This window comes from Oryctolagus cuniculus, chromosome X, assembly GCF_964237555.1.
Source record: "Oryctolagus cuniculus chromosome X, mOryCun1.1, whole genome shotgun sequence".
NCBI classification, from domain to species: Eukaryota; Metazoa; Chordata; class Mammalia; order Lagomorpha; family Leporidae; genus Oryctolagus; species Oryctolagus cuniculus.
The window spans coordinates 95,297,916-95,322,413 of record NC_091453.1 but is presented as its reverse complement, the minus strand read 5'-3'; the positions used below and the strand labels follow the sequence as shown (position 1 = coordinate 95,322,413).

The following is a 24,498-nucleotide window of genomic DNA, read 5'->3' as shown; positions in this document are numbered from 1 at the left end:
TGTATTCTCTGTCTCTAAGTATATTAACTAATCTATAAAGGCTTGACATTCATTAATGCTTGCTGAGGGAAAAAATGAGTTCTAGAGATTGTGTTTTGCTCAGTACTGCATAACTTACTTTCACAAGCCCTACTTAAGCTTTGATTTCTAAATCTCTCCCCAGTGAAATCATACCTCAAAGATGTGTCATTAAAATGACAAGATAAGCTGCCTTGCATCCCTGTACTGGAGTGGGGGCAAGGGACAGAGTTCTGGGAGCTCTTGCAAAACCATTTCTAAACTTTACAGGAGAAAGCGCAAATTGTCAGCCTCAATGAAAAATTGGCAGCTTCTCCATCATGAATATAAAAACAAAAGGACAGGTTGACTGTGTGCTGAGCCTTGGCTCATCTTGACCTTGTTCTCATGGTTGTAATTACGGCTCATACAAAGCTAGAACATAGATGCCAGAGTTGTGGAACATAGGAACTATTAGAAAGACTGTGTTTTTCAAATCATTCATTTTAGAAAATATATTTTATTGTCATAGATAGCCTTCCACAATGTGTAATCTCCCACTCCTCTTTGTTAACCCCTCTTCTGTTTGGAAATATTTTCTCAGAGAGTTAGTAGGTATAAAGGCTTCACAACATCTCTATTTGTGGTTTAAACTATAGGAAATTATTGCTTTTTGATCTTTTTTGACCTACAAAATCGGCAATCTCATCTGACTCAATCTAATGGTTTCCAAATAGAAAGGTAATATCCGTAACTATTACTTAACTACTTTTTGCTGTGAATGAAATTAAAAATCTACCTGAGCTGATCGTTTCTCTGCTATTTGACCTGTAAGAGAATTTTCTCATGGATTTTTGTTCTTTAAAGAAGACTTTAAATAGGAAAACTCTCTATGTGTTCATGCAGGGCTGCCCTGGGAAACAGGCCTGAATGAAGTCACCTGATAAGTAGTCTGATCTCCTATGGATACAGTTTTCCTGGTTGCATAGTAATTCTTGAGAAACAATGTAGTGGTTAGCTAATTTATCATTTTCTTTATTTTTGTTTCCAATGAATATGCCCTGGTCATTCTAATTAGATCAAGAGATACTGTAAGATCCTGGATGGAGCTGGATGTGGACAAGGTTCCTCGGCTACCACTTTCCAGATAGCTTTGAAAAGTGAAAGACTAATGTACCCAGCACATGCTGACTTCTCCAGGTTTGATGCTGAGGTGGAAGTGACCTCTCCTCACTTTACTCCCCAATTCAGGATGCACCTTAAAATAGCTTCTTTTAGGCTGGATGTGAAAAAAAAAAAACAAGGCACCAATAAATAAATTCTCTAAATACTTTTCCTCATTTGTTGAAGATCGTGCTAATGTGACTCTCCAGTTACTAAAACAAATATACTGACATGAGGTTAGATAATTACTATGAAGAAATCATCATATACTTTTTTCTTCCTTCTTCCGAAATAGAAAATCATAGTACTGTTGAAGACCCAAAATTCCATATGTCATAAGAGCACAGGTAGTGTATTCCTTTTAAACGATGAGGATAAATTTCCTCTATACTAAAAATCACTAGCTGCCATAGAAGTGCTGTATGAAAAATGGTCCTTATCATTTCTTTGTGGACTGCAATTTCCCCATGTTGATATAGGCTATAAATAGGAAATAAACAGTCTTTGAATGAAATCAGATAGTATGCAAAGATTCCACTGATGAGTTTAGACAAGAGATTCATAAAAAGGACAAAATACTGCTCCGTCCTAAATCTTTGCCAGAGCCTTTAGTAACCTCCTTGTTGTCTTCTGTCCCAGCAAATATCACTTTTCAACTCTATTTTTTGAACGGTAACAAATATTTGTTTTTTAAATTTTTTTACTTATCTAAAAAAAGAAAAAAATATTAAAATGATAACTGTTCAATGGATAAGCCAAATAAACATAATTACAAATATCCTTTATTTAATAAAATGAATCCCTCCCTTCATGATATATTGATCTAAGGTACTTTATCAGCAAACGGATGATACCAAAATAAATTACTTTTCTAAACAATAGAACCTTGGCTCCTGCAAATGCTTGATCCATACCCAAACTATAATGTAAAAATAAGCTGCTCTATTAATTATTGTCCAAAGATATGGAAATTTATAATATTGTCTCTTTGTTCTTCAAGTATATTGTATCTCAAACATGGAGATTTTCAAAGGATATTTTATTTTTACTTGGTTTGACCATTGAGGTTTTTTTTTTTAGCCAAGAATTATCTTAATTTCCAAATTAGTCCACAAAGAGGAAAAATGTGTAATTTACCTATTTATACCAATACGACATTAGGAGATATCTTCCAGTTCACTGTTTTGCACAGTGCTGAGCTTTGAATAAGTGCCCAGGGGTTGTGTGTTGATAGTTTGAAAGAGTCAATCAGAAACTACATATAGAATGTGCTCAGGGTGTGATTGCATCAGTGCTGTTTAACTGTATCCAAGTTCTTCCTGCTTTCCTCTCTGGAGCCTACTTTCCCAAGAAGGAACACAGTTTAAGCAAATTTGAAACTGCAAATCTTCTCTAGTTAATCACAAGCAAGAAATTAAGTGCCCGTTTGCATGTCTGTCTCTGACCATAGTTTGTATGCATTTTAATGAAAGGTTTGTTATATTTTATTTATCATTAGTGTGATGATAAATGCAAACCGTTACTTCATATGATATAGACCACGGATGTTTTTGAATAAAAAAAAAATCTAAGAAATATGAAAGTCAAATTGACACATCAACCTAAAATAAAACACTTACAAAGTTAAACTTCAGTTACTGACAGTGTTAAATGCCAGTATTTTCTGTGATTTTACCAGCTTTTAGCAAGTTTTTTAAGCATAATTATCATCCTATGACTTTATTTTAGAAGAACCACATGATGTTCAGAAATCGATAAAATTAGATCTCTGAGGTATTGGTGCCTAATTTTGCAATTCTATGCCATTTTCTTCTATCTGATCAAGCCTCATGTAATTCAGTGGCATCCATATTATGATCATAGGCTTCCTCTAATGAAGTACCCTATGCTTTATTGGCCTCCGCCCTCAGGAGCTCTGTGGGTCTCAATTTCAGAAAATTTCAAGTTAGCAAACCTGTGTTTCTTGAGATGAATGTTATAAAGTAATGAAGAGGTTAATCAGTGTTGCCTTAAGGCAATACCACCTTATATAGTTACCATATTACTTCTAATATATCATCTTTTCTTAATTTAAAAGGTAGATCCAATTAATTGTAGGTGCCATATGTTAAATTTACTGTATCTGCCTTAAAGAGTTACTTATTTATTTATATTGATGTTAATTTTTTTCAGTTGAAGACCAGCTTCTCTTTTATTTAGTAAAGTATATAATTAAGGTCTATCTGAATTTTCCTTGTTTAACAGAATTATAATGTTCATAGATATTTGCATACATTATCTAAATTACTTGACTTTAGATCATTTAGGTTTCCAAAGCACTCACTCAGAATTTGACCACTTGAATGGTGTCTTTTTTTTAAGAGTTATTTATTTATTTATTTGAAAGTCAGAGTTACACAGAGTAAGAAGGAGAGGCAGAGAGAAAGAGAGGTCTTCCACCCACTGATTCACTTCCCAGTTGGCAGCAACAGCCAGAGCCATGCTGATCTGAAGCCAAGAGCCAGGAGCTTCTTCCGGGTCTCCCACATGGGTGCAGGGGCCCAAGGACTTGGGCCATCCTCTACTGCTTTCCCAGGCCATAGCAGAGAGCTGGATCAGAAGTGGAGCAGGCTGGCGCCACAGCTCACTAGGCTAATCCTCCGCCTATGGTGCAGGCACCCTGGGTTCTAATCCCGGTTGAGGTGCCATATTCTGTCCTGGTTGCTCTTCTTCCATTCCAGCTCCCTGCTGTGGCCCAGGAAGGCAGTGGAGGATGGCCCAAGTGCTTGGGCCCTGCACCTACATGGGAGACCAGGAGAAGCACCTGGCTTCTGGCTTTGGATGGGCGCAGCACGCCGGCCATGGCAGCCATTTGGGGGGTGAACCAACAGAAAAGGAAGACCTTTCTCTCAGTCTCTCTCTCACTGTCTAAATCTTCCTGTCCAAAAAAAAAAAAAAAAGAAAAGAAAAGCAAAGCAAAGAAAAAAAAGAAAAGTGGAGTAGCCAGGACTCAAACTGGTGCCCGTATGGGATGCCTGCACTGTAGGCAGCAGCTTTACCTACTGCACCACAATGCCGGCCCCTTAAATGGTACTTAGTTTGTTGGTGAGGCCTAACCACAGAGATGCTGAGACTGGTTTCCTATTCTTCGTTCTGCGTGCATCATTACACTAAATCCCCACCTTTGTTTCTTGCAAGGCATCTAGCATGCTTATCAAGAGAGTTATAACAGTAACCAGTTAAGTAAGACATTCCCTCTCCAGCTTTTATTTCCTTTCCTTCTTCCCTGCTCCAAGCTACTGGAAGATTTAACTCCCCCATGGGGGAGGAGTTCGAGGAGTGAGAGGTGGAACTGATTATGATACCCACTTAGCCATCGAGGTACTTGGGTCCAAAAGACCAACCAGCTGAGGAGGAAGAAAACTCTTTGAAGCATATATAAGATTAATATTTAAACTGCAAGCAGATAATTATGGAATTTTCCCAAGATGTCACTATGGCACATGAAAGGGAGATTTGACATTGCATGTCTGGGAGCAGTGGTGAAGACAACCGAAATAATTTTGTTCTTATCCTCAGTGAGGTGAGACTTTGCAGTAAACTAGTTGGTTGCACATATTTTTTTCAAACTACCTTTTCTTTTTAAAGAAAGCAATATATAATATCATCATGTAAAACAAAACAAAATGTATCTCGATTTGAGATGGGTGTTATAAGAACAAATAAGTTTGCGGCTTTGTGCAGTCTCTGAGCATTCAAAAATAAGATGGTCAGACTCACACACTCACACACACACACACACACAACTCCTTGCTTTTTAAAAATGAGCTAGTGTTAAGTCTGTTTGCAAAAAGTGGAGTGAGATTGTTACTTCTTTTGTGTAGTTGTGCTAGAATTTAGCTGGGCAATTGATTTGTTATAGAATCTGATACGCAAAGGAAGAAGCATACTACAGTCCAAACGTCAGATTTAGCAGGTGATGAATTCTCAACTAGTTCTTTCCCTGCACTCTGAGCATCAGCAGTTAAGAGTGCCTGTTCTCGTAATTCCATACCTGCTGTTGGGTGCAGTTACTGCTCTAGTGTGTGACCTTTGTTAAAACTGCCCAGTTGTGCTCTCCCAAGGGCAATTCCTGATAAGTCACTTCCATCCCACACTTTTTTTTTTTTTTTTTGACAGGCAGAGTGGACAGTGAGAGAGAGAGACAGAGAGAAAGGTCTTCCTTTGCCATTGGTTCACCCTCCAATGGCCACTGCGGCCAGCACGCTGCGGCCGGCGCACCGCGCTGATCCGATGGCAGGAGCCAGGAGCCAGGTGCTTTTCCTGGTCTCCCATGGGGTGCAGGGCCCAAGCACCTGGGCCATCCTCCACTGCACTCCCTGGCCACAGCAGAGAGCTGGCCTGGAAGAGGGGCAACCAGGACAGAATCCGGCACCCCAACCGGGACTAGAACCTGGTGTGCCGGCACCGCTAGGCGGAGGATTAGCCTAGTGAGCCACGGCGCTGGCCCTCCATCCCACACTTCTGAGCTAGGTTGTAGGGAAAATCAAGCTTGGGCAGCAGGTTTCTCATTGGCCTTTGGGAAAAGAAAAAAAAAAAAAAACTTCTTTTTGTGACTATTCTTTTGGAAATGGACTTCAAGGACTCTTAAATATTAAATCCAGATAGAAAGGAGTGTCTATTATTTGCATCATTGTCCTGTTTCATTCTTGACCTTGGCCCTCTAGATGGAAGCACCTCAACTGCTAAGGAGGCTTATATTACTGTTCTGGCCCACCATCCACCTAGGGTGAGGTCTTGTTTTACACATATGGGCAACCTTTATGAAGTTTCTTTTAGCACCTCAGAGGCACATTGTGAGGCCCACAAATGCCTGTATCTAGTATGATGTTAACCTTGATAGTTTGTAATCGAAAGCAGGGGTCAGCAAATTTTTTGTAAAGAACCACGTACAATATATTTTAGGCTTCATGGTCCCTAATGTCTCTGTTGCAACAATCCAACTTGGCCATTGCAGCTCTGAAGCTGCCACAGACGATACATAATGAAGGAGCAAGACAGTTTCCTTAAAATTTAGGAACTGAAATTGAATTTTGTGAAATTTTCATCTAGTGCAAAATAACATTCTTTTTATTTGTAAAAAAAAATTTTTTTAACGTGAAAATCATCCTTAGCCTGTAGGTTGTGCAGAAACAGGGGGTAGACTGGATTTAACCAGGGTTATAATTTGCCAAACCCCTTACTCAAGACATCTCTGGCTTCTAATGCTGTTTCTGTCACCTCCTAACCAAGTGAACTTGAATAAGTTAATTCATCTAAATTTTCCTGCTTTCTTTACCTGGAAAAAAAATGTGTTGGTGTTGGGATTCAAAATGATAGCTGTAGAATAGTGACTGATATATGGTAAGCTCTTAATAAATGATAAATAATAATATCCCTACCTCAAAAAATATTCATTTTTATCTTTTCCTAAAGTAAAGTTAGATTTTGTTAGACAATTTTGAATTGAGTTAGATGTATTCTTTTTCCAAGTTTGTTTTCGCTTGCCTTTCCTTTCACAAAGGTTCCATGCCCTTAGTAAATGATTGATTCTGAGAAGACACACAGAGTATTTCAAAGGTCTCTTTGAAATATTAATTATTTAAAATATTGAATGTGAGATATTTTACCAGAGGCATCAACAGTGGTTTTTCTGGTAAGCATTAATATTCAGGTTTATTGTGTGTTTGTTTATTTATAGAATATGTAATTTTCTTCCCCCAATCTTCTAGCATATAGGTAACTGGGAAAAAATGAATAAGCATAAACATTTTTTAACTGCCATTTACTATTAAGCTCTCTTACCTTGGGCAAACTGCCAAAAAGGTGCCTCTGGCAGAAAAGTTCCTGCACTGAAACCTTACCATTAGAAATCCATTCATTTGTGTTAACAAGCTTCTCTTTAAGCAGCAGATACTTCAAGGAAAGTTAACTCACTAAGTCACTTCCACTGACAAACTTTTAGGTTAACACTTTGTAAGGTAGATATTTGAGGAGAAAATACCCCGTCCTGCACCATTCGGCCCTTTGCAGTGGAATATCCACATATTTTGTGATCCCTAACGTGGTATTTGTTCCATGACAAAATAGAACTAAACTTCAGCCTTAAAATAAGATGGTTTAAGAAGAGTCGTATTCACTATGAAGTTTATCTGGGACACCATGATTTACCTCACTTTAGAAAACTGTTAATTACCCATTATGGCAAGAAGATGAGATAACAAAATGAAAGAACTCTCAAAAGATGTTTTCCCCTATAGTTTTATCTTTAATTGTGCTGAGATTAATTTTGCTTCTTGGTACATACCACTGTGCAAGGCCTCAACCTGGGAATGTAATGTTTTTCTGTTTTGTTTTACAAATTCTCATCTACTGCATAATGTAATTACTACACTGCCCCTAGCTCATCCTGTGGTTTCTGGTAATTCCTTCTAAGCTCCTGTGTCCTCTTTTCCCTCTTGAAAGTTGGCTTGTTTTGAACAGGAGCATCTGCCTTATTATTTCCTTTAGCACTTTATACATTTTATGTGTGCCTTCTTTTCATCTCTTTGGAATAATATCTTGATTTTCTTAAACAGTCTTATGGCTGTACGTAACTTCATGGACTGTTGCCGACAGTTACCATCTGTTGGTTTTCCAAATCACCATTAACCCCATTCTATGCTCACTGCCAATTAAACTGTACACTACCAGAAACCTCCCGTCAGATAGAGGCTTTGTAGGTGCTCCTAGGCAGCAGTGCAAGGTGCTCAGGCTTTTGTTATGCCTGTTGATTTCGTGATTTCCCTAATGGCTTGATTTCTCTTATTTTTGAGACATTTATGGTATTACTGTTACTCTTAAGGGTATATTAAGGTCTTGCCACACAATGTGTTATTTTCACCATATTGTGGTAGGCTTTTACGTTGACTTTATTACCTCCTTTTGCTCCATATTGAATTAGAAAAGCTATTTGTCAGCCCTGGGCATTCAATTTTTTTTTTTTTTTTTTTAGATATCAGAGAAGGGAATTTTGTTTCCTTCTTCTTTGATAAGTGAACAGTCTTCAAATTTTGTGTTATCTACAAATCCACACATCTTGCAGCATGTTCTTAATCTAGACCATGATAGATAGTGTGAAAAAGATTGAATCTAACACTGATTTTTCTTGCACTCCACTTGTCACTGCCCTCTTATACTGTCAACTTCTATTTACTACTACTGGTGACCTTGCTCACAAAACCAATTTTACTCTTCTATTTAGCCTTTTATCAATAATGCCAAAGTTGACCATTCTACTTTGCCCAGGGTTATAATGCAGAATAATATTTGTCAGTGTGAATTAAATTCTATTCTTTGAATAATTGATTTTTCTCATAGTCTGGTTCATTTTGCATATCATTGTGAAGCTGATCTTAAATGCCACCTTCATCACATTACTGTCATGCCAAAGATCTACCAGCAACTTTTTAGAACCCCTTATAGTATCTTCAAGTTTCTTACTTTGACATCCAAATCCTTTTAGAATTTTCTTCTGATCTATCCAACTGTAACTCCTGGATCTTTCAACTCTATTTCTCTCCTCATGGTTTATCATGTGTACCATGCATATTTTATTTCTGGCAGCTATTCAGAACGACCTCGATTCTTTTACTTCCTTAAAATTGCAAGAACAGGGGGCCAGCACTGTGGTGTAGTGGGTAAAGCTGCTGCCTTCAGTGCTGGCATCCCATATGGGCACCGGTTCATTTCCCGGCTGCTCCATTTCTGATCAGCTCTCTGCTGTGGCCTGTGGCCTGGGAAAGCAGTGGAGGATGGCCCTGGTCCTTGGGCCCCTGCACACATATGGGAGACCCAGAGGAAGCTCCTGGCTCCTGGCTTCGGATCAGCCCACCTCCAGCCATTGCAACCATCTGGGGAGTGAACCAACAGATGGAAGACCTCTCTCTCTCTGTGTGCCTCTGCCTCTCTGTAACTCTGCATTTCAAATAAATAAATCTTTAAAAAATTATAATAACAGGCAAAACTAATACATGATGATGGAAAACAGCCAGAGGTTGCCTCTGAATGGTAGGGAACAAGAGAGAACTTTCTGATGTGACAGAAATATTCAGTACCTTGATTGTAGTGGTGATTACATGGGTGTATACATTTGTCAAAACTCTTCAAGCTGTACACTTAACATCTGTGCATTTTAATATTTATAAATTTATACACACTTGCACACACACATAGAGAAAGAGTATGTACACACATTTGTATGTACTAGGAGCTAAGAAATCTAGATTTTAATATCTTTTAGCCAGTCATTATCACCTGTTTTTCTCTGTTGTTATTCTGTTCTTGTGTCATTTAAATAGAATTGTAATACCTAATATGCTTTAGAAATATAGTAATTTCACAAGCTTAATTTAGGCCCTATTCCTTCTATGAACTCTTCCCCAACTCTTAGAGCCGACAGAGAGCATCATTTTATTTCAGAAAATTACTTCAGATAGGATGGGCATTATAGTGCAGCAAGTTGAATCTCTGGGATGACTGCATCCCATATTGGACTGCCTGGGACTGATTCCTGCCTCTGCTTCTGATCCAGCTCTCTGCTAGTGCACCTGGGAGGCAACAGGTGATAGCCCAGGTGCTTGGGTTCCTGCTACCTATGTGGGAGACCTGGATAGAGTTTCTGGCTTCTGAATTCAGGCTGGCCTTTTAGAAGATTAGCAGATCTCAATCTCGATCTCAATCTCTGTCTCTTTCTTCCCCCATCTTTCTGTCACTCTGCCTTTCAAATACATATATCAATCTTTTAACAAATTATTAATTATGTGCAAATATTATCTCACATAAAAATGCCATACCCTCAGTAGGAAGCCTTTTGCTTCTTTTTGCAAAGAGAAAGAGAGAAATCTCCCATCCACTGGCTCATTTTGCCCTATGCTCACAATGGCTAGAGCTAGGCCAAACCAAAGCCAGTAGTCAGGAACTTTCTCCAAATCTTCACCTCAATAGTATTCAACCACTTGAGCCATCACCTACTACATCCCAGAGTGTGCACCAGCTGGAAGCTGGAATTGTGAGCAGAGCTGAGATGTAAACTCAGGCACTCTGATATGGGATACTGGCATCTCAACTAGTGGCTTAACCTCTACAAGAATTGTGTACCCAGGCTTTTGATCTTTTCGGGTCACAACATTGACTGGTTGATAGCAACTTTTTCAACTTTGAGTAGTTTAACTTTTGTAGGAAGCTTTAATTATGCAGTTGAGAATTCAAGGAGGCTATAACAATGAATTAAAGCCATTATGCCAGGTTGTTAGGATTTTAAGAAATCACTTTTATAACATTGACTTTAGTTTTGTAGTTTTCACGGTGTAATGAATCGGAGTAGGGTCTTAGATAATGGGAGAGTCCAAGACAATAGGTGCTTAAGTTCCTAGAGGACAAAGTATTATTCTAAGTAATAATGTTTCATTAAAAACAAAGGAGAAATCACAGAGTAAATTTCAAAAACTATAAAGGGTCAGAGATTTTACCCCACTTCCACACTAGCAAGTTAGTCTGCCAGTCTCATGGATATTGATAAAATACATGAGCCTACTGGATCTGAGACACAGAACTGTGTTACTCATGGTATAGCAAGTATGAGTTTTCACATTATTCTCTTGCCCTCCTGCTCCCATTGGGTGTTACAAAGGCAGGCCCAGGTGGTTTGTATCACTGCCAAGGAACCCCATACTTAAAGAACCCAAATCTTTTATGATGAACTAAAAGCAACTCTATCTGACATTTGTCTTGAAGAAGGTATAATTCATCTTCAAAGCAGCGAACCTTCCCTCTGTACTAGAGGGAGACAGTATGCCTTCCAAAGCTGTTCATTGTGAAAACATCCCTGAAGAGGTATTATGAAACAAAGATGTCAGTGCCTGTGTTCACAAAATGTGTAGAAATGTCAGTAATCGAGAAAGAATGGGCTCTGAATAAGTATATGCTTACTACTCGGGAATAGACTTGCACAAAGTTATAGCAGAGATCATTAATTTTTCTCATTGTACTTTTAATTTGTGGCATCTCTAAACTTTGGGAGAAATTAAGTCAATACCACACAGATTGTTGATGCTAAAGATTAGGATCACCAGGCATTCAGCAGCTAGTCAATGACAAATACTATGGTAAATGTGAAAAAAAGCACAATGCATGTCTTTAATTTTATCTAATGACAAGAGCTCACAGAGGCCACAAACTGCACGCAGTCTGCCTAACTCCCTAGAACTAATCATGGCGCATTTCAAGATGAAAGATTAGAAATTTGCTTCTGACTTTTTAGCTTTTAGACATGCACATATTTATCATTTAATTACTAAAAATAATTACCAGATTTCCCCTTGATATTCTTTCACGTAGTAAAATAGTTATTTGGAATTGTAAGAAATGAATTTTTTTAATTTATGTTCAATAACGTTATTTTCCTTTTCAGTTAAATAAATGCTTAGAATTTTGAGATTTTTTTCTTAAATCAGAACTCATAGACAAGAGGAAAAGCTGTTCACTCCTGCTAGCCACATCTAAGTACAAATTGATGGATCTATAAACTTGGAAATTTAAATGAAATGTCAACCTTACACAATTGAGTCACATATCAACTTTCACTGAAATTGGTTCAAAGTGAAGAATAGCTCCTTTCAAATGATCGTGTTGGCTTCCATGGTTTCAGGAAGAATAGCTGAAACAAGTCTATCATATGATTACATTCCTAAAACCCTGATTCAGTAGGGTTAGACATTTTATGAAAATCACTCAGCTTCTTAGAAAGTTATCATGGAACAAATGAAAAAAATAATGGGAACTGCATCCCAGATGTCTTTCCTTTAACGCACACATGTGGAATGTTTACAAAGACTTTTTGATTTTTTAAGCAGAGCCATCTACCACATGCATTCTCATCAGAGGCTGAGAATATTCACCCAAGAAGGTGAAAATTGGCTCTTGGGAAGGTGGGTAGAGAAATATGTCTTAGATATTACAGTGGTCTGTAGCCCTCCAAAGAGCCATCATCATACTCAAACAGATATAAAATGTATATATAACATTAAATGTTTAGGAAACAAAGATGTCTATAAAGACTTAGGGAGTATGGGGGAATGATAATGAAAAAAGGTTGAATATCACTGATCTAGAATAATAGTACTTTGATAAGTGTTATCAGGTGCAACCATTAGATTACACAAAGATATTTATTTTTAATTCCTCTACTGTCATATTTTTCCCATCTTTTTAGTCCAGTCACAATATAATACTATTTAAAAATTGTGATGACGTTATATCAATAATGTCATTTTTACACATTTTTTCATGTTTGCATATTATTTATGTAAACCATAAATGCATACTATTTTATATTCTGTTCTTTGCACTTATTTATATTTACTCATTTTCTACAGTCTTTATAATCACCATTTTATAAGGATACATGAAATTCACTTGTGCTTCAGTTCTCTCCTGTTTGTACTTATATATCACTAAAAACTCCTTCCCTGTCTTCTTTGCAATTCCACTTTTCCTGACTGCCTGTGCTCCAGGCGTGGAGGAGTAGAGATACTGGTGAAAGGATACAAACTTTCAGCTAAGAAGACTAGGTTCAAGAGATGTGTTGTGGCACCAGGGCTGTGGCGCAGCAGGTGGGCACCAGTACCAGTCCAAGCTGCTCCGCTTCCGATCCAGCTCTCTGCTATGGCCTGGGAAAGCAGTGGAAAATGATCCAAGTCCTTCAGCCCCTGCATCCACATCAGAGACCCGGAAGAAGCTCCTGGCTTCGGGTGGGCTCAGTTTTGGCCGTGGCAGCAATTTCGGAAGTGAACCAGCAGATAGAAGACTTCTCTCTCTGTCTCTGCATCTCTGTAACTCTGTCTCTAAAATAAATAAATCTATTAGAGAGAGAGAGAGAGAGAAATGTGTTGTACATCATGGTAATTACAGTAAATAACAATGTAATGAGTATGTGAGTTACAGAGAGAGAGAGACAAAGAAAGAGAGAGATCTTCCATCCACTGGTTCACTTCCCAAATGGCCACAATGGCCAAGACTTGGCCAGGCCAAAGCCAAGAGCCAGGAGCTTCTTCCAGGTCTCCCACATGGGTGTAGGGGCCCAAGCACTTGGGCCATCTTCTGCTGCTTTTCCAGGCACATTAGCACGGAGCTGGATCAGAAGTGGAGCAGCTCGCCAGGACTTGAACCATTGCTCATAGCTGCCCACTCGTCCTCTTCTGATACACTATCTCAAAGTAATCACACCCATCTTCCAAAGACACTTCAGTCTTCAGTTCTAGTCCAGATTCCACTCCCAGGTTCCAGACCCGCGTTTCCAATTGCTTGCTAACTATCCCTACTTAGATATTCATGAGGCATCTCAAATACATCATCACGTTTTCTCAATCCTGTTTATCCCTGACCATTTAGGTGACTTCCCTCCTCCTTATATACTGCCAGCGCTCCTTCACCCCCTCCAAGCCCTATGGACTGTATTCAAAATATCCATCCTCTCCATTCACTCTGATTTCTCATTATCTCAGGCCTTTAACAGTTACTTAGATTATTAATCTATGCCCCTAAAAACTTGCCCACTTTCTTTCTTGCCATGCTCTGAATCATCCTTCACAATACTGACTGAAAAGTCTTTCTAAAGTATAAAGGTGATGAGGTCATAGCTGTGCTCCCCAGTACAAAAGCCATGAACCGTGTGTGGGTATTGAGTACATAAAATATAGCTAATCTGATCTGAGGTTTGCAAAAGTAAGTCTTAGAAATCTACTGACCTCTGTGTGCCTAGTCCATTTCAACTTCTGCAAGCTGCCCTGCAAAGAGGGCTGGTCTTGGTGTCATATTGACACCTCCACGTGCCAGCTGTATGATGTCTAAGTTTTAGTATTTCCAGCTGAAAAGGAGAGAGATAGTACCCATCTCCATGTGTGGTTGTGAGGACTAAAGATATAACAAATGTGAAGTGTCTAGTGCATGAAATTTAATTCTTCCAGAAACATCTAGCTTTTCTTTCTATTGAAAAGAGCAGATGATGGTTCAGATGTTTCTGTGACCTTAATAAATATAAAAAGTGTACAATTTCTCTATTTAGCCACTGGGGCTCTACTTTTTGTTTTGCTTTTCCTGTCTTCACTAAATATTGGACTGGTGTTTCTCTTCTTCGTTTTCATTCAATATCCTGTCCTAGAGTTTATTTTAAAAGAATGAACTATTGGAACATTGAAGAAGTCTCAAGTCAAAAGAAGAGCATAATCAAAAAACAGTTTAGCTTTTTCTTGTCTCATAAGAGAATATTTTTTCTGTGATCTTGAAACCCTGTAGTTCATTCTTTAAACAAAGATTTAAATTTAACCTTGGAATAGCATCAGAAACAATGTCTTCTCTCTTATGCCTTCTTCCCTTAACCATCCTGCCTGTAAGTATCCTTTACCCCAGACTCACTCACATGGTTAGCTACCACTCAAAACAGCCACCTAGGGTTAGGGTCCTTTTCATCAGCTGAGCCGGTTGGAAGGCTCAGCTCACTGTACATTATCCACAGTGTAGTAGAGAGTTTCTGAAATTGACATCTTGAGACAAAGGCTCTAACAAATTTTAAGAGTGTATTTGATGGCTGGAGTTGTCAAAGAGAAGAGTAGGGTGAAACTTTTTAAAGCTGTTTCGGTTAGGAATTTCCATGAACATCTTTGGAGTACCTCACTTATGACTTCTGAGCAGTTCTTTCCCCGTAGGAAAAGTTTAGACACACAACAGCATTCTAAAAAGGCAATGAGACTCTGGCTGATGTCTCTCAAATGTAAAATGTGGCCTTTCAGATGATGTGGTCACCTTTTCTTTGTACAATGTCAGCATTTCAAAATGAGTAAAGGATATGGATTAGGTAGGAATTGAATGCAAATGTGTTTTGCAAATAGTGTCTTTTGAGATAATCGCAGATGATGGTTGAATGCTGAAGGTATTAATAAAATCAGTATTTAACCTTGTGTAACTCCGCTTCATCAAATCACGCCCTGCACATTGATTGCATTAAGCCGGGTCAGTGGTTTCTTGCTTAGGAATATCTTATAAGAATCTTAACAGGAAGGCAGCAGTAGCTGATCAGCCACTGTTTATTTGCATACTGAGCGTGTCATCAATAATACAAAAGACAAGGTCTTTAAGTTGAAAGAACAGTGGGATTGGCATGAATTTTGCTTAATGGTGCGTAATAAGCAAAGTAGTCTGTGGTGCCAGAAACTGACAGGATCCATTATGTTAAAACAGATATATGTCTTTAATTTAAGGGTATTATGTAAATCTGACAGGAGTTTTTCCCTTTATTTTCCTGTAGTTTAACTTTAATTGCTCCAAGATTAATTCCGATTTCTTCCTTCCTCCAGAGGGTGATGAGACTGGCGTGATGGATAATCTTCTAGAAGCCCTACAATCAGGTGCAGCATTCCGAGACCGGAGAAAGCGGATTCCAAGAAATCCAGGTAATACCGATTCCAGTTCACATCTGAATGTGAAGAACTGAGTACCCTCTAACACACACACACACACACACACACACAACTTCTGCATGAAGACTTTTTTTCAACAGTTGATCCCAATTTATGTGTGAAAAATCAGCAGGAATCTACATCTCCATGATTGCAAATTTCAGCTTGGTAACTATATCTTCAAATTACCATAGACTGAAAAAAAAAAAAAACACTGGGAAACAAGTGCTCCCACTGTGTTTAATATTAAATATTTTTAATTGTTATTTTATGAGCATGTGGTCTGGTGGAAGGTGGTCTAAAACCATAAATGTAATTAAATCATTAAAAGTAATTGGCCCTAAGGATATCACATTAGCTATTCATAGGTAAGGAAACTGAGATAATGCTTGTTTCTAGAGGCCATTTTGGTTTCACAGTACAGTCTCTTCTATATTATTTGTGTTAATAAAGGGAGGAAAGACACAGTTAATTCAGAATTCTTCAAAATTCCCAAATATTGGAAGATGTCTTTGTATGTATATTTGATTAGTAGTAGATAAAACTACACTATAAAATTTGATCTTGGGGAAGAAAAAAGTAAAACATCTAAGAATCAAAAATAACTTCTCTCACTCAAATGGAACTAGAAAGTTCTCTACCTTCTCTGTTCATTCCCTATGGCTTCTCACAGGAAAATCCAAGTGTACTTAACTATCCACCTCCTCTAAGTAAGGTTTTACATTTTTAATTCATATCTTTCTTTTAATAGAAAAAGATATTAGGGTAGTTGATTTAAAAAGTCATCTTCATGGGATTAAAGCTATGTGGAGAAGTAAGTGAGAAAAGAATAATTTGGAGTAGACATTTGGCCTAAATGTTAAGACCATGTTGGTTAAGATGCCCATTTCCCACACTGAAACAACTGGGTTGGATACCCAGCATGGCTCCTGACTCCAGCTATCTGCTAATACATACCCTAGGAGGCAGCAGTGGTAGCTCAAGTGGTTGAACTCCTGCCACTCATGGAAGATCAAGATTGAGTTCCTGGCTCCTGGCTTTGGCACCCATGCCATTGTAGACACTGGGGCATTGAGCAAGTGAATGGGAGTCCTCAATCTCGCTCTGACTCTCAAATAAGTATTTTTTTAGATATTTATTGATTTATTTATTTGGAAGCCAGAGTTATAGAGAGAGGGGGATAGACAGAAGTCTTCCATCCACTGGTGCACTCCCCAAGTGGCCACAACAGCTGGTGCTATGTGAGGCTGAAATCAGGAGCCAGGGACCAGGAGCTACATCCCAGATCTCCCACATGGATATCAGCGGCCCAAGTACGTGGGCCATCTGCTGCTGCTTTCCCAAGCACATAAGCAGGGAGCTGGAAAGCAAATGGAGCAACCGGTATTCAAACCAACGCTCATATGGGATGCCAGCATCACAGGCCACAGCTTAACCCACTGTGCCACAAACATGGCCCCTCGAATAAATACTTCTTTTTTTTTTTTTAAGGAAAAGCAGTAGTTAATATGTGAACTTAATTTAGAATAACTAAAAGTACTAAAAGTGTTTACTTTAGAATAATAAGGTTTGCCATGAATATCCTACAATTCAAAAAATATTCTGTACCTGGACTGGAAGTTATTCTATGTCATTAAAATAGAAATTGGTAGCTCTCCAAATCATTGCACTCCAATAAACCAGTGAGAGAAATGAGGCCCCATATGGAGTTGTCTGGGGAAGCTTTTGACAACAATGAAATTTACGGCAGAAGACAATGAAAGTTATATTTATCTTTTTTGTTTTTGGGTGAATCCTGATGGGTAATGGATAAATGTTAAGCCTTGGCTATTAATGGACAGTCCTGGGGAGATGAACCTGAAGGTGAGATTTGATTACAGGAAGGATAGCGTTTTGGTTGGAATATGAAACTGCTTTATATGTATGAAGACATTGAAGATGACATACAGAAAGAGTGAAGACTGGAGGAAAGTAATGAAAATCTGTGTTTGTATGTTCATATTACTTTAAGGGAAGACTGCACGGCTGAATGTTAGAAGCACTGCTGACCTATAACTATGGGGCAGCCATTCCACCCATCTTGTCTTTAAAACGAGAGTGTTCTACCTTGCTCTCAGAGGCCCCTTCCACCTCTTAAGGAAAATGAAAACCTTCACTGCTCTTTCTTGTCCTATCAGAGCACTAATAGTCACTAAAAGGCAAGCTGAAATAATTTTTGTGTCAATTCAGTTCTCTGTTAAGCAGATGATAAGTAAAAGTATATTATTCTATGCCATAAAAGAACTACCTTAATCTTTCTTGGCTGTTTATTTTAAAAATACAAATTTGCTAAGGCCTGTGTCTGATAAGTCTCACACCTCATGAGAGTGAGATGATTTAGAGAGAGATCATTCCATGCGGTTTCTGTGAGTTTGGTTCTCAAGGGAATATAGTGTTGTCAACTGTGAGGTACCAAGAAGGTATTCACAAACTGCATAATTGTTTAGTACTAATTCCAAGTAGGCTGCATCAGGATCTCCTTTGTTTTGTGCCCGGCGTGCCTCTGTGAATACACACAGTTTGAAATAGTTATGGCAGTCATTTCAAGTGACAGAAGCCAAAGCAAATGTCCAGAGGTTAAATGAAACTAAAAGGATATAGCAATGGTCAGTAAAACACTGTGGACATCAGCAGAAAACCTGAAAGCAGAGAAGAGGAGCCAGAAGGCACCAAGTTTACAAGTCTGCCAAAAACTCACCTGTCTGCTAACCTCTTTCTAGAAGCAGCTGAACTGGAGACTTTTATAGGTCTCTTCCCCGTCTCAGCCTTTCTTGCTAGCTCATCTTTGCCTGCTGGTCCTCTGTTGCCTTCACTTTCTTAGGCACCTGACTGAGTTCCATTCCAGGATCCCCTTGCCTTGGTATTGCTATGCTTTCCCTGATCAGTACTGGTATCCTTGTTCCTTTCCAGTAATCTCTGCTTCAGCGTGTTGGCAGAAAAGCAGAAAAGCCAAACTGCAAAGAAAGCCATATTCCCCAAGTAAAGTTGAATAAGAGAAATAAGCCCAAACAATCTGAAATCAGAGTTAACTACAAACAGCAAAGATGTACTGCTTTGCTTACCATCTCCATTATCCTCGCTTACAGATGGAAATTACTATAGGTAAAATACAGAGCTCTACCAGATGTTTCTTACTGCAGCATTTTAAATTCCATATTTAAGCAAAATGAGGTGATAGTCCGTGCTCTTCATTAGAAAATAAAAATGTTAATAAGTTATATTGTCAGAATGTACACAGTTAATACATATCTACTTTGGTTATATCAGTATATGTACTGACTGCATGTTAATCCAGATCATAAGCTCTGCTGATATAAAACTCAACCACTTAGAAAATGTGCCACAAATATTCATTAATGTATTATACATCTGTTCTATGAAAGGTACCATGCTAGACATAATAGAAGATGCAGAAATAATTAATATTTTCTTAATTATAAGACCCTTATGTCTTGTAGGGAAGATCAGAAATACAGAAAGTCTACAGATTGAGGCAGAAAATAATATGTATCATACAAGAGGTGAAAAGAACATACTCTGTTGAGTTCAGAGGAGAGAGAGAGCATGCCTTTTTGGATACATCAGAAAAATGATCATGGCAGAAAAGGCTTTGAAGGATGAGAAAGGACTTTAGCCGTGGGAGTTGGAGGTGAGAAGAGTGGGCATTCTAGTCAAATGAAATGTTATTAAGAAAAACATAGTTGAGAAAGTGCAAAGCATTTTCCAGCAATGGCAAATAGTGAAGTAAGGAAGAAAATAGGCTACATAAAGTATAAAAAGATTACTCTCCAAAAATAGGTTGACATCCTTGATTGCTTAAATGAGACACTAAGGTGTTAACATATAATTCTTAGGCATTGGGTATCTATTGAAAGTTTTTAAGCTGTGGAGAAATAATGATCAAACTTTTACATGTCTAACACACATGTAAGTAATGAAACAGGAATCTACTGGCACATTCTCAAAGAAGATAATTTATGAGGAGGGAAGTATCTAGGAGTCAAAGATAACCCTAGGATTTTGAGTTTGATTGACGTGGAGGAATAATTAGGTTACTAAACCAGTAAGACCAGTGTTGTGGGTTGAACAGGATGTGGCTCCCCAAACTCATGCAGATGTTTAAATATCCAAATCTTAAGTTAATGGTACTTGGAGGAATGGTTGTTAGATTAAGGTGGAGGCCGGCGTTGCAGCTCACTAGGCTAATCCTCCGCCAAGCTGCGCCAGCACACCGGGTTCTAGTCCTGGTCGGGGTGCTAGATTCTGTCCCAGTTGCCCCTCTTCCAGGCCAGCTCTCTGCTGTGGCCAGGGAGTGCAGTGGAGGATGGCCCAAGTGCTTGGGCCCTGCACCCCATGGGAGACCAGGATAAGTACCTGGCTCCTGCCATCGGATCAGCGCGGTGCGCCGGCCGCAGCGTGCTGGCCACGGCGGCCATTAGAGGGTGAACCAATGGTAAAGGAAGACCTTTCTCTCTGTCTCTTTCTCTCACTGTCCACTCTGCCTGTCAAAAAAAAAATAAAAATAAAAATAAAAAATAGATTAAGGTGGAGGCTTGATCCAATTATGGTGTCTGACGGTGGAGCCTCTATGAAGTGATTGGATTGAATTAGATGCTAATGTAGAGCCCCATGTTCAAATTATGATGACATTATAAGGAGAGACCACACAGAGTGTAGAGGAAGAGTGAGCTTCCTGTGTCTTTCCTGGCTGACTATGTAAATGTACCTCCATACATATTCCATCATTGTCAGCCTCCCCCAGATGTCAGACTAATGGGGCTGCACAGTCTTAGACTATGAACTTGCAAACTCTAAGCCAAAATAAACCTTCTTCCTTTCAAATTCGCTCCTCTCAGGTATTTTACTCCAAGTAATGAAAAGCTTACTAGTATAATCAGGAAAAACAGTGGTAAGAGTAGAAGAAAATAAATTCTGTTCAAGACAAGCTAAACTGAAAGTGGTAGCAGAGCCTGGAGGTCAAGATATCCAGAAGGTTTTTGGAGATACAAGTGTGAATTTCATGGCAAAGTGGTTGGGCTCTTGAGTGTTCTGGATTGGAAAGGAAGTGTGGAATGGAAAACATTGTTAGAGGAGGGGGCTGGCGCTGTGACGTAGTGGGCTAAGCCTCCACCTGCGGCACTGGCATGCCATATGGGCGCCAGTTCTAGCCCCAGCTGCTCCTCTTCCAATCCAGCTCTCTGCTATGGCCTAGGAAAGTAGTAGAAGATGGCCCAAGTATTTGGGCCCCTGCACCTGCATAAGAGACCAGGAAGAGGCTCCTGGCTTCAGATCAGCCCAGCTCCAACCATTGCAGCCATTTGGGGAGTGAACCAGTGGATGGAAGACCTTTCTCTCTCTGCCTCTCTCTCTCTCTGGAACTCTGCCTCTCAATAAATCAATAAAATCTTTAAAAAGAGAGAGAGATTGTTAAAGGGATTATTAAGAGAAAAAAAAATCAAAAACAGAACCTGGCCAGCGCCGTGGCTCACTAGGCTAATCCTCCACCTGCAGCGCCGGCACCCCAGGTTCTAGTCCTGGTTGGGGCGCTGGAATCTGTCCTGTTGCTCCTCTTCCAGTCCAGCTCTCTGCTGTGACCCAGGGAAGGCAGTGGAGGATGGCCCAAGTGTTTGGGCCCTGCACCTGCATGGGAGACCAGGAGGAAGCACCTGGCTCCTGGCTTTAGATCGGCGCAGCGTCGGCCGTAGCAGCCATTTGGGGAGTGAACCAACGGAAAAGGAAGACCTTTCTCTCTGTCTCTCTCTCTCTCTCACTGTCTAACTCTGCCTGTCAAAAAAAAAAAAAAGATGGAAATGGTGGGCACTTTTTTTTTTTTTTGACAGGGCAGAGTGGACAGTGAGAGAGACAGAGAGAAAGGTCTTCCTTTACCATTGGTTCACCCTCCAATGGCCACTGTGGCCGGCATGCTGTGGCCGGCGCACTGACATGCTGATCCGAAGCCAGGAGCCAAGTGCTTCTCCGGGTCTCCCATGCGGGTGCTGGCCCAAGCACTTGGGCCATCCTCCACTGCACTCCCTGGCCACAGCAGAGAGCTGACCTGGAAGAGGAGTAACTGGGACAGAATCCGGCACCCCGACCGGGACTAGAACCCGGTGTGCCGGCGCCACTAGGCGGAGGATTAGCCTATTGAGCCACAGTGCCGGCCAAGGTAGGCACTTTCAATAATGACATGTGCTATGTTGGAATCAAAAGAAGATCAGTGATTTGCCTTTTGGACTGCTTTTTCGTGACTTTTAAAGAGCATCCTTTTAATACTGTGATGGAACTGAGAGCCAGAATGCAAGAGCAGTGAGTAGATAGTGAGATTGTAGAGACATATAATATTCACTCTACAGTTTACCAGTCTAATATTACATGCCAACTGAGTGCCATGTACTGGACTGGATTAGGCAAAACCAAACAGAATATTTGCCTCAAAGACTCATGCTCTGGCCGGCACCGTGGCTCAACAGGCTAATCCTCCGCCTGTGGCACCGGCACCCTGCATTGTAGTCCCGGTTAGGGCGCCGGATTCTGTCCCGGTTGCCCCTCTTCCAGGCCAGCTTTCTGCTGTGGCCCGGGAGTGCAGTGCAGGATGGCCCAGGTCCTTGGGCCCTGCACCCGCATGGGAGACCAGGAGAAGCACCTGGCTCCTGGCTTGGGATCAGCGTGGTGTGCCAGCCACAGCGTGCTGGCCGCAGCGGCCATTTGAGGGTGAACCAACGGTAAAGGAAGACCTTTCTGTCTCTCTCTCTCACTGTTGATTCACTCTGCCTGTTTTTTAAAAAAAAAAAAAAAAACTCATGCTCTGATTGGTAAAGCATAAATGGAAACTATGTGATCAAATTATAATAGCATCTTACATGTTCTGTGATAAAGTTAGGAATGGTGTGCCTAGATAGCACAAGAGTCAGAGGAACTTACCTCCAACCCCTCACCTCTCTCCCTTGTTTTCCCAAAATAAGGACTACTCTTTTCTGGAAGGTTAATGGATGAAAGGAACATCTTGTTTTAGCTTAGCAACCTGCTATGGATCAAACATCTATGAATTTTGCTAAATTGTTCTTGAGCCTCTGTTAAAACCTGTTGTTACCACTTGAGGTAATGAGTTCCAATTATATTTACAATCAACTTTGTAAAGAATGGCCCATCAATACTCCTCACTTTGTCATTATAAAATCAAAAGTAAGCTTTGGAAGGAAAAGAAGCGCACAGAGAACAACTTCAAAGAAGTGAAAACCACACCTTAAATACATAAGTCCGCATCAGGTATGTTACTAAATAGCTGTAGGTACTTAGAGCTTGCGCTCTTCCCTTGATCAATCTGACTTGTGTCCTTGCCCATAACACAAATAGAAACGGGCTTCTCAACAATAGGTAGACATGTAACTAAGCTACTTTGCCTATGACTATATTTTGACATATAGTGCTAGACATTAAAAAAAAAAGAACTCTAAAGAGAGGCATTATGAAGCCAAGAAACATGAAAAAATGTTTTTGGCTTTAGAACTACACAGGGCAACCAAGAAAACTAAATTTGAAAAAAAAAAAAAACAGGAGGAATTCAAGAGATGAATTATTACATGATATGTGATTCTAGTTTTATGCATCAACAAGGTAACAGTATAAATGAGAAGGTATAATTTACCAGTTGAGAACAGATATATGACAAAAAACAAAATTAGAGAAAAATAATTTGACATCGAAACAGAAGCCATGTCCCTAGGCCTCTTTGTGCCTTGCATAGCTAACAAAACCCAAATCGTGCTGGTCCTTGTGTCCACATATCCATTCAGACTTCTGCTGTAAGTGATTGCTGATGCATTTCTGGAAGTTCCCTGGGGCCATTTCACAAACAGAAACAGTACGTTCACTATTGTTCCTTTACCTCCAACCTGTGACAACACTTATTTCCATACCTGCGGTTCATTGTAGTAGCTGGGTCTCTCATACTTTCTTTTTTTTTTTTTTTTTTATGACAGGCAGAGTGGACAGTGAGAGAGAGAGACAGAGAGAAAGGTCTTCCTTTTGCCGTTGGTTCACCCTCCAATGGCCGTCGCGGCTGGCGCGCTGCGGCCGGCGCACCGCGCTGATCCGATGGCAGGAGCCAGGAGCCAGGTGCTTTTCCTGGTCTCCCATGGGGTGCAGGGCCCAAGCACCTGGGCCATCCTCCACTGCACTCCCTGGCCACAGCAGAGGGCTGGCCTGGAAGAGGGGCAACCGGGACAGAATCCGGCACCCCGACCGGGACTAGAACCCGGTGTGCCGGCGCCGCTAGGCGGAGGATTAGCCTAGTGAGCCGCGGCGCCGGCCTCATACTTTCTTTTTTTTTTTTCAATGATTTATTCCTTTATTTGAAAGTCAGATTTATACAGAGACAGGAGAGGCAGAGAAAGAGAGAGAGAGAGAGAGAGAGAGAGAGAGAGGTCTTCCACCTGATGGTTCACTCCCCAATTGGCTGCAATGGCCAGAGCTGCGCCCATCCGAAGCCAGGAGCCAGGACCTTCCTCTGGGTCTGGCATGCGGGTGCAGGGGCCCAAGGACTCTGGCCATCCTTTACTGCTTTCCCAGGCCACAGCAGAGAGCTGGATGGAAAGTGGAGCATATGGGATGCCGGCGCCCCAGGCCAGGGCGTCAACCCACTGCACCTCAGCACTGGCCCCTCTCATACTTTCAAAATGCTGGAGCTTGACAGTGGTCATCGGCAAAGTGTGTGGGGGTGGTAGTAGGGTGGATTCCTGTCTCTGCTTTTAGGATGACACTCCAACAGTGTAGCAAGTAGTACTGCTTA

The 24,498-nt window shown here is 40.2% G+C and overlaps 1 protein-coding gene across 3 annotated transcripts in view; it reads left to right on the top strand.

Annotated features, from left to right (window-relative positions):
* The window catches only part of DIAPH2 (diaphanous related formin 2), a 938,294-nt gene that overhangs the window by 755,894 nt on the left and 157,902 nt on the right, over positions 1–24,498 (top strand). For all 3 annotated transcript variants that reach the window (XM_051827762.2, XM_051827761.2, XM_051827763.2), the window contains one exon: positions 15,570–15,665. In XM_051827762.2, the coding sequence (XP_051683722.1) occupies positions 15,570–15,665 (96 nt within the window). The remainder of the gene's footprint in view (positions 1–15,569; positions 15,666–24,498) is intronic.